The sequence below is a fragment of the Lissotriton helveticus genome, chromosome 1_1 (assembly GCF_964261635.1).
Source record: "Lissotriton helveticus chromosome 1_1, aLisHel1.1, whole genome shotgun sequence".
Lineage (NCBI taxonomy): Eukaryota > Metazoa > Chordata > Amphibia > Caudata > Salamandridae > Lissotriton > Lissotriton helveticus.
In genome coordinates this window covers 1,320,822,869-1,320,840,675 of record NC_136057.1, presented here as the reverse complement: position 1 = coordinate 1,320,840,675, position 17,807 = coordinate 1,320,822,869, and the positions used below count along the sequence as shown (strand labels likewise).

Below are 17,807 nucleotides of genomic sequence, written 5' to 3'. Positions count from 1 at the left end.
GGGATAAAACACACATGCAGACTGCACTGCCCCTGTGAAGAGAAATGTCCCCCAATGAAGATGACCATTTGTCAGATTTTACGACAATAACATTAATAACAAAGAATTAATTTCCATGGACACACAGGCACGGGATTTATTTATTTATTTAAAAAGTTTTAGAGAGCGCGGACAAGACCCTTGCGGGTATCAGAGCGCTTTACAGTACATGGGGATAATAGCGTCATAAGTACAAAACTAGTACGGGAGTGATGTTAAAACAGTAGCGGTAAGTAGATCAGAACAATAATAACATCAAAGGGACTGAGAAAAGCGGACTAGTACGATGACAGATAAAAACGAGCTGCGGAGCCATGAAAACAAGAGATAGGGTGCTATACATTGATAACAAATACATAGAAACTCAAGGAAGCAATGTCTGTGTTTAAGAGAATTTTGCCATGAGAATGTCTTTTACTTCCTGTTTGAAAGCTACAGTGGAAGGGTTCAGTCTTGTTCCCGGGGGGAGGGCATTCCAGATCCTGGGCGCCATTCCAGAGAAGGAGCGCTTATACTTTTTTTTCTTATAGAATCTTTATGGCTTCAGAAGGAGGTTTTCCGAGGTTCTCGTGGATCTTAGTCTGCCTGATAATGTACGTTTCTGTGTGAGATAGCTGGGAGCCTTATGGTGTATGGCCTTATGCGTCATGCATGCTATTTTCAGGTGAATTCTGGCTTCAAATGGCAGCCAATTTAGAGATTTAAGGTCAGGAGAGATGTGGGTCCTTCTTTTTTAGCCAGTGATGTGTCTCGCTGCAGCATTGGTAGAGGCTCTTAGGGGGGCAGTAGTAGCTGCAGGGAGACCGCAAAGCGAGACTGTTGGAAGGGGCGCACTCAGAGGGCCAGGTTATGCTCACCCAGTCCTCCCAAGACCCACCTCTTCCACAGAACTTGCCGAATCTTGATTGTGAGGTCCTCACCGGGGAGGACTTCGAGTCTAGGATCGTACACACTGAGCTCACACCACACTATGAACAGACACCACACCGTTGGATTCTAGTAACAAGTTCTTTATATAAGCAATAAACGAAGGAAGCACTCTTATATACACAGCGGTCGAGGGACCACCAAGTCTTGGAGGACTCGGGAAGGGGGAAGCGGGTCAGTCTTTTAGTCTCTGGGTCAGTACGGGGCGTACCCTACGCACAGCTCTCAATCCTCGAGCCGGGGGATACGGGAGGATGGTCGTACTGGCTGCTTCGCCTCCGTCGAGTCGGCGCGGTCGTGATGGTGGTCTCGATGGTCCAACCGGACCAGAGTACTCCTCCAGCCGCGACGAGGTCAGCAGGGCTCGATCTGGAGAAGTTCGTGAGGAGCCGCGACAGCGTCAGCAGGGCTCGGATGGTCTTGGAAAGGTCGAGCCGCGACAGCGTCAGCAGGGCTCCGATGGTTACAGTTCAGCTTGAGCCGCGACAGCGTCAGCAGGGCTCCGATGGTTCAGTTCAGCTTGAGCCGCGACAGCGTCAGCAGGGCTCCGATGGTTCAGTTCAGCTTGAGCCGCGACAGCGTCAGCAGGGCTCCGATGGTTCAGTTCAGCTTGAGCCGCGACAGCGTCAGCAGGGCTCCGAGGTTCCAGAAGAGTTCGTCTTAGGGTCAGCCGCGATCAGATCAGCAGGCTTCAGGTCCAAGATACCACTGCCCGCTAGTTGTCGGGCGGGCCCAGTTATAGTCCTTTTGCTCTTTGATCTTCGGACCTTCGCAGGCGGAGGTCTCCTGCCCGGGGGGGGTGGTCGTTGGCGGGGTCCGGCGGTTGGCTCTTTGATCCCTTTGAAAGATGGGCCCGGGAATTCCCAGACGCCCAGCGGGTCTGGAGCCAGCCCTTGGGGAGGCCAGAGGGGTGATCGAAACTGGCCCATAGGGGAGGGCCAAAGGTGTGACAGATACCGGCCCCTCGGGGGAGGCTGGAGGTGCCATCGAAACTCCCTGGCTTATCTCACTCGGGGAGCCCTTTACCCCCCATCCGGGACTGGCGCGCCTTTGGAGTCTGGGTTTCGCTGGGGCCGGGGTCACGCTAGGCCCAGGGAGACAGGGATCTCGGGAAGGGAAAATGGCGTCCGGGCCTTGTGGGGCATGCATGGTTAGGCGCTCGGAGCCGGGCGTGGAGCGGGAAAGGCAGGCCTGGTCAAGGTTCTCGGGGATCTAGGTTTACTTGGAGTAGGACGACCAGGCTCGGGGTGCAGGCTACACTAATGGGGAGGCTGCGCAGGGGACTCGGGGTACAGGCCTACACTCACAGGGTGGGGAGGGACAGAGGCGAACCACGCCACGAGGCCGGGTCCAACACGCGTCCCCCCCAGCTGAAGGCAGGGAGAACTACCCATCCTCTTGGGGGTTCTCTTCGCTGAGGCGGAAGAATCTGGACAGGCCGTCTGCGTTGGCGTGGTCAGAACCAGGCCGGTGCTCCACAGTGAAGTCCATCCCCTGGAGGGAGATGGACCAGCGCAGCAATTTGGGATTTTCCCCTCTCATCTGCATTAGCCACCGGAGAGGTCGGTGGTCGGTCTGGACCCGGAAGTGAGTACCGAACAGGTAGGGCCTCAGCTTCTTCAGGGCCCAAACCACCGCGAAGGCCTCCCGCTCGATGGTGCTCCAACTTTGTTCTCGAGGGAGTAGCCTCCGGCTAATGAATGCCACTGGCTGATCCAGGCCGTTCTCGTTCAACTGGGACAGAACGGCTCCGATGCCATGCTCGGACGCGTCCGTCTGGAGTACAAACTCTCGGGAGTAGTCGGGGGCCTGTAGGATGGGGGCGGTGCACATGGCGTCTTTCAACGTTTCGAACGCCTCTTGGCAGGTGGGGGTCCAGCTGACTTTCTTCGGCTGGTTTTTGGAGGTTAACTCCGTGAGGGGGGCTACGATGCTGCCGTACCCCTTGATGAACCGGCGGTAGTACCCCGTGAGCCCTAGAAACGCCCGCACTTCCGTCTGGGTCGTGGGGGCCGACCTGGCCACGATGGCATCGATCTTGGGCTATGAGGCCGCTTCCGACCTGGTGCCCGAGGTAGACTACGGACCCTTGTCCGATCTGGCACTTGCTCGCCTTAATGGTGAGACCAGCCCTTCTCAGGGCCGTCAGCAACGCCCAGAGGTGCTGGAGGTGCTCGGGCCAGTGGGTACTGTACACTGCGATATCGTCCAGATACGAAGCGCTGAACTCTTCCAACCCAGCCAGTACCTGGTTCACCAGCCTCTGGAAGGTGGCGGGGGCGTTCTTCATCCCGAAGGGCATCACCCGGAAATGGTAGTGACTATCCGGGGTGGAAAAAGCGGATCTTTCCTTAGCTCCCTCGGTGAGGGCGATCTGCCAGTTTCCACTGGTCAGGGCGAACGTGCTTAGGAAGCGAGCAGCCCCGAGGCGATCAATAAGCTCGTCGGCTCGGGGGATGGGATGCGCATCGGTTCTGGTGACTGCGTTGAGCCCGCGGTAGTCAACGCAGAACCTCAGCTCGGGAACAGCGCCTGGGGCGGCTGCCTTCGGAACCAGGACCACGGGACTAGCCCATGGGCTGTCAGAGGCTTCGACCACCCCGAGAGCTAACATCTTTGATACCTCGGCCTTGATGCAGGCCCGGACTCTGTCAGGGACGCGGTAGGCTCTGTGCCGTACCGGGGGGCTGTCCCCGGTGTCCACGTCGTGGACGCACCAGTTTGTGACGCCAGGGGTGAGGGAGAAGAGGTCCGAGAACTGTCCCAACAACTGGCGACAGTCCTCGCGCTGCTCGGGAGAGAGGGAGGAGGAGAGACTCACCCCCTCTACGGAGCCATCTTTTTCTTTCACGCACAGGAGGTCGGGGAGAGGCTCCGTTTCTTCTTCTTCTCCATCGTCCGTGGCGAGGAGCAAGCTCAACTCGGACCGGGCGAAGTGGGGCTTGAGGCGGTTCACGTGAAGGACCCGCAAGGGGTTCCTGTGGGACTCTACATCAATGAGGTAGGTCACCTGACTCTTACGTTCCACCACCTTGAAGGGCCCTGTCCACTTGTCTTGCAGGGCACAGGGCTCCACGGGGGCCATCACCCAGACCTGTTGTCCAGGCTGAAACTCGACCAGAGTGGCATTCTGGTCATACCACCGTTTCATTTCTTCTTGACAGGCCTCGAGGTTTGCCTCGGCCAGTTCTCGGAACTTCCTTGTCTGGTTCGGGAGGGCCAGAATGTATCGAAACACATTGGGAGGGGGCTCTGGAGCCGCCGTCTCCCACCCTTCCTTGACCAGGCTGAGGGGCCCCCTGACGGGGTGCCCGTAAAGGAGTTCGAAGGGGCTGAACCCCAGGGACTTCTGGGGTACTTCGCGGTATGCGAAGAGGAGACAGGGAAGGAGGACGTCCCACTTACGCCTCAGGGGCTCTTCGAGACCCATGATCATTCCCTTGAGGGTCCGGTTGAATCGCTCCACCAGACCGTTACCCTGGGGGTGATAGGGGGTGGTAAATTTGTATGTCACCCCACATTGTTGCCACTGGGACTTCATGTATTTCGAGATGAAGTTGGTCCCTCGGTCGCTGACGACTTCTCGGGGGAATCCCACCCGGGAGAAGATGGCCATGAGGGCCCGCCCCACTACGGGGGCGGTCACCGTTCGGAGGGGAATGGCTTCGGGGTAGCGGGTGGCATGGTCCACCAAGACAAGGATAAAACGGTGCCCCAGGGAGGTCCGGGGGTCGAGGGGGCCCACGATGGCGATTCCCACCCTTTCAAAGGGGGTACTGACCACGGGGAAGGGTTGGAGGGGAGCCTTGCGCTTCCCCCCCGCTCTTTCCGCTGGACTGACACGTGGGGCAGGACTTACAGTGGGCCTCCACATCGGAGCGCATGCCCGGCCAGTAAAAGTGGGTGACTAGGCGGTGATATGTTTTGTCTTGACCCAAGTGTCCCGCCAGGGGCACATCGTGGGCCAGGTTCAGGAGAAAGCCGCGGAAGCGTAGGGGTACCACCAGCACTCGGGCTGACCCTAGCTCGGCAGACTTTTGCTCGCTGTACAAGAGGCCGTTTTCCCAATAGACAAAGTGGGAGCCGGACTGGTCACCGGCGGCCTGCTGCCGCGGCCCAACCAAAGACGGACAGGAGGTCTGTTCTAGGCAGAATTCTTCTCGGGACGGTCCTCCTTCCTGGCGCCACTGGGCCAGCTCGGGAAGGTCGTCCAGGCTCGGGGTCGGTTCGACGCCAGGGCCGAGGGGACCTGCGTCGGGGGGGAAGCTCTCTCCGGGGAACAGCTCAGGGGTCTCAGACGGTTCAGGGACCTCAGGGTCCTCGGGGGTCGCCGGTGCCGCCTCTAAGGTCGCCCCTTTGGGGGTGGCCCTTCAGGTGGTCATCGACCGGGTACTCACACAGGCCCACTCGGGCAGGCCCACCATCTCCAAGTGGGTCCTTTTCTCAACCCGCTGCCATGGGGAGCTCTCTAGATCGTTGCCGAGCAGGCAGTCCACGGGCATGTCTGAGCGGACCGCCACTCGTAACTCTCCGGAGACGCCCCCCCATTCGAACAGGACTTGAGCTATTCGGCAGGTGCGGACGGAGTTATCGGCTGCGATCACCCTGCAGGAGATGTGGGGAACAATCTGGGCTTCGGTGACGAGGTGCCGTTTGACGGCGGTGATACTGGCCCCAGTGTCTCGGAGCGCCCCTATGTGATGGCCATTGACAGTCACCCGCTGTCGGTATTTCTCGGTGTTGTCGGGTAGGGGGGCTCCTGGGACCATCTCCCTATCTCCCAGGGAGACTAACATCATGGCTGCGGGGTCAGCTCCCTCAAACTCCTCTTCCTCCTCCTCTTCTAGGGCTACTGAGGTGATGTGGCGCACTGGGGGCCCTGCAGCGGCAGGCTTCTTGAACAAAGGGCAGCGGGGGTCATTGGCATAGTGCCCGGGTTGCTGGCAATGGAAGCAGGCTTGGCTGACTCGGGGCCCTGGCTTAGCTGGGTGGAACCCTGCGCGCGCTATGGGAGGCGATGTGCCAGGCTGGTTTCTGGGGGGGCTGCGCGGGGACCCTCCCTGGGATCCCCTCTGTCTATTCTGATTCCCCCCTCCCCTTGGGCGGGAAGGTCCCTGTTCATTTCGGCCAGAGTCTCCCCCGGGCCCCCGGGGTACTCTGGTGCTCACCCAGCGATTGGCCTCGACGGCCAGTTTCCGTGGGTCAGCCAACTTGCTGTCCAGGAGGTGCTGTCTGAGTTCCACAAAGCAATTCAGGGACAAATGTTCATACGCAATGAGGTCGATGAGTCCCTCGAAGGTGGATACTTTGCTGCCCTTGATCCACCCTTCCAGGGCCCGGCTGTAGAAATTGACATATTCTACCCATGTGGTGCCAGGGATCTTCTTGCATTCTCGGAAGCGTTGGCGGTACATTTCTGGGGTGAGCCCGTACCTTGTGAGGAGGGCCTCTTTCATGTGGCTGTAGGAGGTCTGCTCGGCAGACGGTAGGTCAAGTAGGGTGTCTCTCCCCTCACTCAGGAATCGCCCCCATAGCCCGGCTCCCCAATCCTTCTGCGGAACTCGGTGGGAGGTCATGGCGACCTCGTAGGACGTGAACCATTGCTAGATGTCATCGTTTTTGTAATATTCCTTGACCACATCCTTGGGGATGTGGACCTTGGGTTCCACCGGGGGAACGGACTCTCGGGTCGCTGCTGTTCGGTTGTCTTCGTTCCGGGCCTTTAGTTCCATTTCCAATATGCTGCGCTCGTGCTCCAGCTGGAGCTTCTTTCCGTCATGTTCTCGCTGGAGTTTCTTCTCCTCCAGTTCTCCTTGCAGCCGTAGCTGCTCGATGGCTAGCTTTTTCTCGGCCAGCTTGAGGTCTACCTCCATCTTCAACTGGGCTAGTTCTAGCTCGTGGCTTCGGTTGCGTTCTCGGTCGGTCATCTCTTCTCGAGATAGACCTCTCTCTGTGCTGTGAGTCCGCGTCGGGGACTCTGCTCTTTCTTGCTCTGGGGCGGGGTTTTCGATCCGGGTTGCTCCCCCTCCATCGGCTTCTGTCGGTGCTGGAGGTTGGGCTCCGGTCTCCATCCAGGCTGTTAGAGCTTGTTGAAAGTCCTCTTTGGTGTTTAGTCCCGTTGTCGGGATTTGGCGATTTATGCAAAACTGCTTCAGCTGCCGGCGTGTATAATCTCCCAGAAGTTCCATCTGGAAGGTGGTTTCGTCGTTTGTGATGCTCATGGTTGCTCTTCGTTCGGGTAGTGTGTCAGTGCTGCACGATCCCTAGACATAGGTTCTTATCGCGACGCTGCCACCAATGTTGGAAGGGGCGCACTCAGAGGGCCAGGTTATGCTCACCCAGTCCTCCCAAGACCCACCTCTTCCACAGAACTTGCCGAGTCTTGATTGTGAGGTCCTCACCGGGGAGGACTTCGAGTCTAGGATCGTACACACTGAGCTCACACCACACTATGAACAGACACCACACCGTTGGATTCTAGTAACAAGTTCTTTATATAAGCAATAAACGAAGGAAGCACTCTTATATACACAGCGGTCGAGGGACGACCAAGTCTTGGAGGATTCGGGAAGGGGGAAGAGGGACAGTCTTTTAGTCTCTGGGTCAGTACGGGGCGTACCCTACGCACAGCTCTCAATCCTCGAGCCGGGGGATACGGGAGGATGGTCGTACTGGCTGCTTCGCCTCCGTCGAGTCGGCGCGGTCGTGATGGTGGTCTCGATGGTCCAACCGGACCAGAGTACTCCTCCAGCCGCGACGAGGTCAGCAGGGCTCGATCTGGAGAAGTTCGTGAGGAGCCGTGACAGCATCAGCAGGGCTCGGATGGTCTTGGAAAGGTCGAGCCGCGACAGCGTCAGCAGAGCTCCGATGGTTACAGTTCAGCTTGAGCCGCGACAGCGTCAGCAGGGCTCCGATGGTTCAATTCAGCTTGAGCCGCGACAGCAGGGCTCCGATGGTTCAGTTCAGCTTGAGCCGCGACAGCGTCAGCAGGGCTCCGATGGTTCAGTTCAGCTTGAGCCGCGACAGCGTCAGCAGGGCTCCGAGGTTCCAGAAGAGTTCGTCTTAGGGTCAGCCGCGATCAGATCAGCAGGCTTCAGGTCCAAGATACCACTGCCCGCTAGTTGTCGGGCGGGCCCAGTTATAGTCCTTTTGCTCTTTGATCTCCGGACCTTCGCAGGCGGAGGTCTCCTGCCCGGGGGGGGCTGGTCGTTGGCGGGGTCCGGCGGTTGGCTCTTTGATCCCTTTGAAAGATGGGCCCGGGAATTCCCAGACGCCCAGCGGGTCTGGAGCCAGCCCTTGGGGAGGCCAGAGGGGTGATCGAAACTGGCCCATAGGGGAGGGCCAAAGGTGTGACAGATACCGGCCTCTCGGGGGAGGCTGGAGGTGCCATCGAAACTCCCTGGCTTATCTCACTCGGGGAGCCCTTTACCCCCCATCCGGGACTGGCGCGCCTTTGGAGTCTGGGTTTCGCTGGGGCCGGGGTCACGCTAGGCCCAGGGAGACGGGGATCTCGGGAAGGGAAAATGGCGTCCGGGCCTTGTGGGGCATGCATGGTTAGGCGCTCGGAGCCGGGCATGGAGCGGGAAAGGCAGGCCTGGTCAAGGTTCTCGGGGGATCTAGGTTTACTTGGAGTAGGACGACCAGGCTTGGGGTGCAGGCTACACTAATAGGGAGGCTGCGCAGGGGACTCGGGGTACAGGCCTACACTCACAGGGTGGGGAGGGACAGAGGCGAACCACGCCACGAGGCCGGGTCCAACAGAGACACTTCCGTAGTCCAAACGAGGTAGAACTAGAGCTTGCACCGCCATTTTGAAGTCGTTGGCCGGTAGGAAGGGTTTCATTTTCCTCAGTGAGTTAATCTGGAAGTTAGCTCCCTTAGTGGCGATCCCATTGTGTTTCTGCATGTTGAGGTTGCAGTCCAGTGTTATGCCCAGTGATTTCGCGGAGTCCACAATAGTTGGCTGAACGTTGAATGCCATGAGGTGTTTGATCCATTCGTGCATTATGGGGACTTTGGCAGGAGGGGCAATTAGGAGGAATTCAGTTTTAGAGGCATTCAATTTGAGGTGATTCTCTGCCAGCCATGTTTGGGTGGTCTTAAGGGTCGCGTTGAGAAGGTTGATGTCTTGAAGGGTGTTGATCTTAAGGTAGAGTTGGGTATCATCAGCGTACATGTGGAATTGCACGTTGGACGTTTGAAGCATATCTTGGAGTGGTTCCATAAATAAATTAAAAAGTGTTGGTGATAGCGAGCAACCTTGTAGCACGCCTAGCGAGACTGGCAAGGGTTTGGAGAAGGACTTGTTGACCTTGAATTTCTGGGTCTGGTTTTGCAGAAAAGAGGTAAACCAGTTGAGCACTGATCCAGACAGGCCCATTCTAGAGCTCAAAAGATCTGACAGCTTCTTGTGTTTGACAGTATCGAAGGCTGATGAGAGGTCTAGGAGGATAAGCAGGCATGAACCATTCTGATCCAGTATCTGGAGAGCATCCTCAATGATATGAGTCATGGCTGTCTCCGTGCTGTGACCTGCTCGGAAACCGGACTGGTGTTTATTAAGAAGGTTAAAGCGTTCAATGTGTTTAGTTAATTGGTGCTGAACACATTTTTCCAGAAGTTTGGCCAGCGTGGGAATATTGGTGATAGGACGGTAGTTGTTTAGGTCCGAAGGGTCCGATGTGGGTTACTTCAGGTTGGGAGAGACCTGCCCAACCTTAAGGGAGTCAGAGATGCAACCTTGTAGGAGTGAGCTGTTAATGATTTTGGTCCAGAGAGGGAGAAGCAATGGGGTAAGTTCCTTAACCGCATTTGCGGGAAGAGGGTCGGTGAGGTGATTGGAAGGATTCAGGGCCATGAGAAACTCGCCTATAGCATCTTCAGAGTAGAGGTGAAAGGTAGACCATGCTGCATTGTTTTTTAAAACATAGTTTGCGGGTGCTTGAGGTGTTGCACTTATGGGTAGATGGGAGGTATTGGTGGGTGGACAGGAGTGAGCGAGAAGATCATTGAAGAGATCTTTCTTGATGTTCTCAGTCTTCAGATTGAAGAAGGCCGAAAAGTCTTCACATGTGGGTTGTGGTTGCGATAGGTCTGGTGGACGCTGAGGCGCGTCTTTAGATCGTGTTTTGATTAATTCAAAGAGTTTTTTTGGTCGGTTTCTTGCTTGGTGAAGTTGATGCCTGAAGAAGTCTGCTTTAGTGCGCCTGATCTTACGAAAGTACGCATTTCTCTTTTCTTTTAGGATCATATGGCGGATGGGACTGATCTTCAGTTGCGTTCGGCAGTTCGAAGAGAGTGCCTATCATCGTTAAGTGAGCCATTGAACCATGGTTTGGAGTCTTTTGTTGCAGCTCTCTTAAGTTGAAGGGGGGAAAATTCGTTGATTATGGTAGTCATGGAGTTGAGATAATGGTTGGTGAGATCATGTACGTTGGAGGCATCAGCGGGTGGCAGGAGTAGATTGTGGCTGGAGATGTGTAAGATGTGTGGGTTGAGTTTTTTCCAGTCTCTTTGCAAACTTTGGGTTTTGTGGGTTGAGCAGAGTTGAGTTTAATAGTTTCATTGATAAAGAAGGTGATGATGTGGTGGTCCGACCAATCGCAGGGGAGGATCGACTCAAGGTGAGTGGAATCGCTCTTGGAGATTATTAGGTCCAGAGTTGCGCCTTTATTGTGTGTTGGGCTGTTGCAAATTTGGTTGAGGTCCAGGGCGTTGAGGAAGTTTTTAAGACTGTTGACCACAGTATCATTAGGGTCGTGCCAATGAAGGTTGAAATGACCCAGAAAAATGTGGGTGTTTTGTCGTCCCGTGTATGTGGTGACCACGTCCATGAGGCGTTCTATGAAGATGGGGTTGTCTCCAGGAGGGTGATAAATGGTGTGTAGCGTACACACAGGTTTACCCTTGCTGTTGATGCCTAGGCAAATGTATTCGCAAGAGGGGGGGTGCAGGTGATATGGCTCTATTTACGGTGATGTTGCTCCGGTGGATGCATGCAATTCCACCTCCTGACTTGCCACTCCTGTCTAGCCTGATGATGTCATAGTTAGGTGGAACAAGGATGTCGATGAGAGGCGGAGAGGATTCACTAAGCCAAGTTTCAGTGAGGATTAGCAGATCCAGGTCAGTGGAGACAATGAGGTCTGCTATGTTGGTTGCGTGCTTAGAGGCCGATCTGCAGTTCAGAAGTGAGCATTTAAGTCGGGGAGTAGCAGGGGTGGAGCGGTCCTGCATGATTGGGACTTTACTAAGGTTGTTTTTGTTTATACCTCTATTGTTATGGGTAGAGGGCCTGTTAGGGTCGGACAGGATAGAGGGGATGGGGATGTGTCTGAGGGGGGCGAACTAGCAATGGAAAGTTCGTAGGAGAGAAGAAGAGTGCGTAAGTCGTTCTCCGTCAGAGGGTTGGAGGGGCGCCTTGGGTGGGAGGATGGATTACGGTAAGGTATTGTTTCCCAAAAAGGACCATAACGTATGGGGGTGATAGGTCGGCGGGCGGGGGGCTTGCTAGGTGACCATGTTCTGTAAAGACTAGGTAGCCCTGGCTGTCTGGAGAGCATCTCTTTAAAAACACAGAGATCCTCTTTGATTGAGTGGAGAGTGGACATGATCTCATCTAATCTAGTGTTGGATGTGGTAGGTAACATAGAGGAATGTGTCTGAGGAGTGGGTGTAAGGGCCGAAGCAGGGTGTCAGGATTAGTCATCTTATTTGCGTGTGTGTGTGGGCTAGATCTTACTATGGGTGGTTGCGTAGAGGGATGAGGGTGGGTAGGGGTGTGTAGTGACGAAGGGGGCGGGGCATTTTCTGAGGGTGGAAAGTTATTAGAGAGGTCGGGGGTGACTCGAGAAGTACAGGCGACTGCGTTAGGGGTGCCTGGTTGGCCTGGAAGGGGTCATTGTTGGGTGTGTTTTTGTGGGGAGGGGTAGAGGTATAGGTAGACTGGTTGGACTGGGAGGGGTCCTTGCTGGGTACGTTTTTGTGGGGAGGGGAAGAGGTAGAGGTAGAAGGAATGCGGATAGGAGGGGGGGTTGTGTTATAAGGATAGGGAGCTACAGCATTTTCCGAAATGGGTACTATTGCCGTATTGGGGTGGGGGGGCTGTGAGCGCTCCAGTTAGGGGTAAATTAGCTGTGGGGGGAGTGCTACTTACAGTGTTCCTGCCCACGGTCTGGGCTCGGCTCCCAGAATCGCTTTATGGCGCTGCTCCCCCCTCTCCCCTTCTCCTCGCTCTCTCTTCCCCCTGCCACAGGCTTTTTTTCTTTAAAGGACAGTTGAATTTCACGTCAGACACTGGGAGACCGTGTCTGCGATTTTCCTGACGAATACATATCTATTCTGCAACCTCTGCATTAATTATTTAATGTATCACGTGTTCTTGGGGAGGGGGTGTGAGGAGGTTGAGGGGGGCTCTCACTTTCGTACTCGAAGGACCACTATGACCTTCCACAGTAGCGTTTGTTCTTGTCAAATCTGCCAAGAACATCGCTAACTATCGCTAACTCGAGAACCCCACGCCCCCACCCACCCCTGCCCCAGACCCTCTCCTTATCTGGCGTTCCTCCCACCTTTTGTCTCAATATCACAACATTTTACACACACCCTGTTCCTGGCCTCTTAAATTCACTCTGAAATAAACTTTATTGGCATTCCAAACCACAGCCTTATTTTTTTTACTGCATGCCATGCATCAAAGTGCACCGAGTGCCTCCAGTTCTACACGCATGACTCGGTGCGGGTATCTTTAGGGTGCCCAGATAGCAACATACCAAGGGGCCAACGTTGTCGCAGCCATGGCCTTTCCTCTGTAGGTGGATTCATTATCAGGTTTGTTAAATCGAATTGGTTCCTTTCAACCAAGGAAAGACTCCATCTCCCAGAATGCCACGATATGTTAGAAGGCATACGCATACAGGAAGCATGCTGTCAAGGTGACATAGAGTATATTAAACGGGTTCACCCAAACATAGTCACTGGGACCTGGGTATTATCGTTACTGAGAAAAAGGGGTCCCAGTGTATATTCATTAATTACCACAATTTAATAAAGAAAAAGAAACAGTGAATGGAACTTCACCGTTTTAATTCACAATGTAGGCATATAATGAATATCATATCTTGAAATAAACATTCAAAAAAGGCTGTGGAGTGCCCCAAGGGAGGTGGGAAGTGGTGTGAGGTGAGGATGGTGTGGATAGGGAATAGTGACAATAAAAACAACTAAGTGGCGAAAACGCATCTGTATATTAATCAAAAAAATGAACAAACAACAGACCATAGGTTCAATATATTACTTGATTGAAATCAAACTTCACAAAATACATAAATGTCAAAATTTTGGCCTGAAGCTGATAGCCAAACAACAAAGTCGTCAACGTTTCGACCCTCTATTAGTTGCAGGAATTAGTTGATCCCTTGCTGCGGGGTCTTCATCAGGACGGGATGGGGGCAGACAACCAAGTTAATTGTCGCTCTTCTTGAGATCGATAATAGGAGTGCAATTCAATTCAATTAATTTATATAGCGCGCTACATACCCAGAGGGTCTCAAGGCGCTTGAGGAAGGGTGGGGAATTACTTGTCGAATATCCAGGTTTTATGTTGCTTTCTGAATGCTAGGTGGTTCTGAGTGAGGCGAAGGTGAATGGGAAGTGAGTTCCAGGTTTTAGCCGCCAGTTAGGAGAAGGATCTTCCTCCCATGGTGGTTTTGTTGATGCGAGGGACAGCAGCAAGGGCTTGGTTGGAAGAGCGTAATTGGCGGGAGGGGGTGTAGAAGGAAAGTCGCGTGTTGAGGCAATTGAAGTTCCAAATTAATGAACAAGTGCCTATTCGCCAAGGCACAGATAATTAAAAAAAACTCCTGAAGCGCGAGGCATTTTGGATAAAAAAAAGTTGAATACCGTAGTACATTATGGGCTCAATGACCGATTTGAGATGGCCTGCTTTCTTTAATCAAGGATTCATGGAGTGACGCGAGCATACCGAGAATTTAAAAACATCCCTTACATACCCCACGCAGACACAAGATTTTTGTTAAGTAACATGGTATCATCTATGAAAGTTCACGTGACACAATTAGATTCTCAATGTGTAAATAGCTAGTTAGATAGTGATATGAGCAACTTAAACATTGTTGCAAGAAGTTTCATGTAATCCTAGATGCGTAAAAAGTATTTATGTATATGACTATGGTGTGAGTTACATCATGTTTTAAGCTCAGTACTGATATATTTATTGACATCACCTTTTTTCTGAGCAATGGCACATTTTTAGAGCACTTTTGGAGCATCCACATACTAATCAACATCTAATGTATTCTAGGTAATAGCCCTCTCTTCAGCTATCTGTACCTTACATTAAGTATTTCACCATTTAAGATGGCGTTCGTTTAGCGGTTAAGGATCGTAAAGTACCTGGTTTATTTAAAAAATAAATGGTGTTAAATAGAGGTATATAGGTAGGAGAGCATAATCTTATAAATTGTCCTGCTTCGTGGTTGTTACAATTGTATTGATGGTCGGGTTGAACGGATTCCGGTGATTAGACGGTTCTGTTATGCTCTTGGCGTAATGGTGGCTATTTTATCCTAACCATTATAAACAATTGGGTATTCCCAAATGGTCCCTGGGTATAAGTTATTATAAAGAAACAATGGTCCTGGACCAATTATTCAAGGAAGAGTTAGATTAACAGAATTATCAACTTATTTGAGCTTACATTAATCAGCTCACAAACATCTGTAAATCGTGAAAATAATTCAAACAAACAGATGTGCAGAAAAACCACCAAGTATTATAACAATATATTTTTTTAGTCATTTAAAGGAACAATCATTAGAGGGTCAAGAAGGTAGAATGTTCTAGGGAACGTGTAAGTACGAGTGCTCAAGTGTATATATAGGAGTCAAGAGAGCTCAAAGCGTGTAGAAAAGTAAAGGGCATATATTTACAAGACTGTACAAAACTGATATCCAGTAAACAGTTAGATGCAACCTGGCAACATGCAAAGTATTCCTTTGAATTATATTTTTAAAGTTGTAAGGAGAGTTTCCTTAAGGCTGTAAACAGGGGTAATGCTAAAGGGGAATTGGTCCAGGTGCCGTAGGGGGTAGCGTTGACATTTATATCCGGTTTATCAGCAACCAAGGGACTTTAATACCTCAGCCATGCGGATCTTCCTCAGGACAAGGGGTCAGGTGAAGTGACCCTCATCAATCTTGCAATGCTCAATTGGTGTCCAAAACCCAGTTACACCAATGCCCGTAAAGTGGCAAGAGCCAACAAGGACAAATCCCGTTATTCAGTAGAAACCATGACTGTGGTGCCCAGACCTTCTCCAGTATTTGGGGTGTCTTTCATAGATTCACATGCCTGAATCATTCCCCGATGCCCAGACCATCCATGGAACGTAATATTCAGGCCCGTATGTGTGGCAAGAGTTTGCTAAACGAATCAGGCAATCCGGGGCACAGCATAATTTATACGACTGAATACGATCTGATCGACGTCCTTACTCTATGGCGATGGAATAAGGACATCGATCAGATCGTCTCTTATTGAATTTTTTTTTAGATAATTTAATTGTTTTCTATTAGCCCTTTCACTACCCTTATGATGTATCAATATATCATAAAATGCATAGAAACCGCTAACGATGAAAGGACAAAAATGTGCTGGTGCATGCGGTCATTAGGCAAGATATTCCAGTGTTTATGAATTTAGTGGTGTTTCCATGATGGAATGCATTTTAATGTTCATAAGCACTAACTGCCTCAGTCTCTCTGCGTTATGTCAGAACCCTTGGTTTGGAGAGCGATAGAAGGATTGATTACAAATGTCTTCTTAAATTGCAGCTATGCAGAGACCTGTTTGCTGAGGGATTGTCATTGCAAGTAATAGTATAAACTTCACATCTTCACCGTTTACAGTTTGCCAGTTCAAATCTGCCAAAATGTATTAGATAAAAGACCCCAGAAATACCCAAATATGCACACTTTGGTGTAGAAATCACTAAAATCTGCAATTGTAGGCACAAACTCATCATTGCTGCTAATTATTGGATCTGGTGAATTCCGAACCCCCTGGTTATTTGATTTCATTGGGTGCGATAAATAACACCAAATCTTGCAGGCCTGTCAAAATCGAGCCCTTATCATTCATGAATTGAATGTCGATTCCCACGATGTAGGACTATGGTTACATGTAAGCAACTTCTCCACCAGGAGGCATCTTCATTATTATGCATATACATTACGGGAGTTGACCTTTGTGTTGGATGTGATAACCTGCAAATAGGAAGAGTTATCCAGTATTCATTAGTTCATTATAGATTCACATAATAGAAAACACGGATGATATGAAGGTAACCTTCCCTTCTGAAAGATATTTCATTCATTATACCGATTGAAGATTCTTCACTCGTAAAGGGGTTCCCTAATAGTTTTCATAATTTGGATTGGTTATTATGGCTTGAGGCATGCTTAAAACAAAGCGTATGTTTTCTTACATTATGACTTCACACCAATGCAATCCATCCATGTAGGGTGTTGTAAGTTCTTTCAATGCAGGTTAAGCGTTACCTCAGTTTAGTGGGCATGTTGGGTTTCAGTGCTCTCGGAAGCCTTTGTTTGAATTGATAAATTAGATTTCAGTGAAATAAAATCTTTAAGCAACCAAAGTTGGAACTGGGTTCTTAATTATAAGTTGTAAACTCCACAGTACAAAATCTTGGAAATCAAATCCATTGTGTGCTTTGTTGAAGGTGTGGAACGCTTTGTACAGTAAATTCCTGTCGCAATGGGAATGGGATTGTGGAGTGAATGCAGTTTAAAACCCAGAGGGGAGCATTCAGTCGTTTTGCACAGTCTGATCTGAGAGAGAGGTAGGGACATTGAGTAGATTAAATATTCCTTACAAAATGCATACATGGTGCTTCGTTTTATCTCGACTGTCAGAACTTGCACATTAAAAAACTTGGTTTGGGGGATAAGAATAGATAGATTACTGCATTCTAGTTTCAATATTTTATTGCATCCCTGCCCCAGTTTTAATGCATTTTAATGCATCTTTGTCCCAGAATTCAATTCACCTGCTCAGTCTGCAAGTTCCGCACCATTTCAGAGGAAGAAATACAAACACATCTGCGAAGTAATTTCCACAAAGAAACTCTTCAATTCATTGGTACAAAACTTCCAGAGAAAACAGTCGAGTTCCTACAGGTATGTATGCAATCATAACATTTGACTTTTAAAGCAACCCATATTAATGTTGTTATTTTTGCTGTTTGTTGGCAGTCTTTTCAGTGATGAAGGACCCCCATGTTTGCTACAGAGTTATACTTTCCATCACCTAGATAGACTATTTGTAAAGCTTTCTACCTTTTTTAAAACTTTGCTAAAATATGAAAATCTTCCTAATTAGTACAATATTTAGGTGAGGGGGTTCCAGTAATTAAACAGTGGGCTTTATGGCTTAACTGTGAGAAAGCCAACCAGGTATTGGATTTGAGGTTGGTAACAGAGAAGGGAACAGGTTTACAGAAAAGCTAGGAAATCAGTCAGTGGCTTAGTACTTGAATCCATAAGATCAACAGTGCAGGTTAATAGTGACAGCTGGTGTTTGCTGCTAATAAACTACAGACCTGTGTGATGAAGTACTAGTTAATGTTATAATAAAAAAAACTGAATATTGAAAATGCTAAAATGAAATATTAAAAGCAAAATAAAAGACAGAACAATAAGACAATCATGTGTAAATATTAGTTCTCCAGCATTGGACTTCTTGCTTGCAAAGTGGAAATAAAGAGCACTAAAACAAAGTCTGCCTTTGACTTCTTAGGCGAT

General features: G+C 50.8%; 1 protein-coding gene across 2 annotated transcripts in view; it reads left to right on the top strand.

The window, feature by feature from the left end:
• AKAP8 (A-kinase anchoring protein 8) overlaps positions 1-17,807 on the top strand; it is a 925,614-nt gene that overhangs the window by 637,797 nt on the left and 270,010 nt on the right. For both annotated transcript variants that reach the window (XM_078681924.1, XM_078681933.1), the window contains exon 10: positions 17,042-17,183. In XM_078681924.1, coding sequence (XP_078538050.1) covers positions 17,042-17,183 — 142 coding nt within the window. The remainder of the gene's footprint in view (positions 1-17,041; positions 17,184-17,807) is intronic.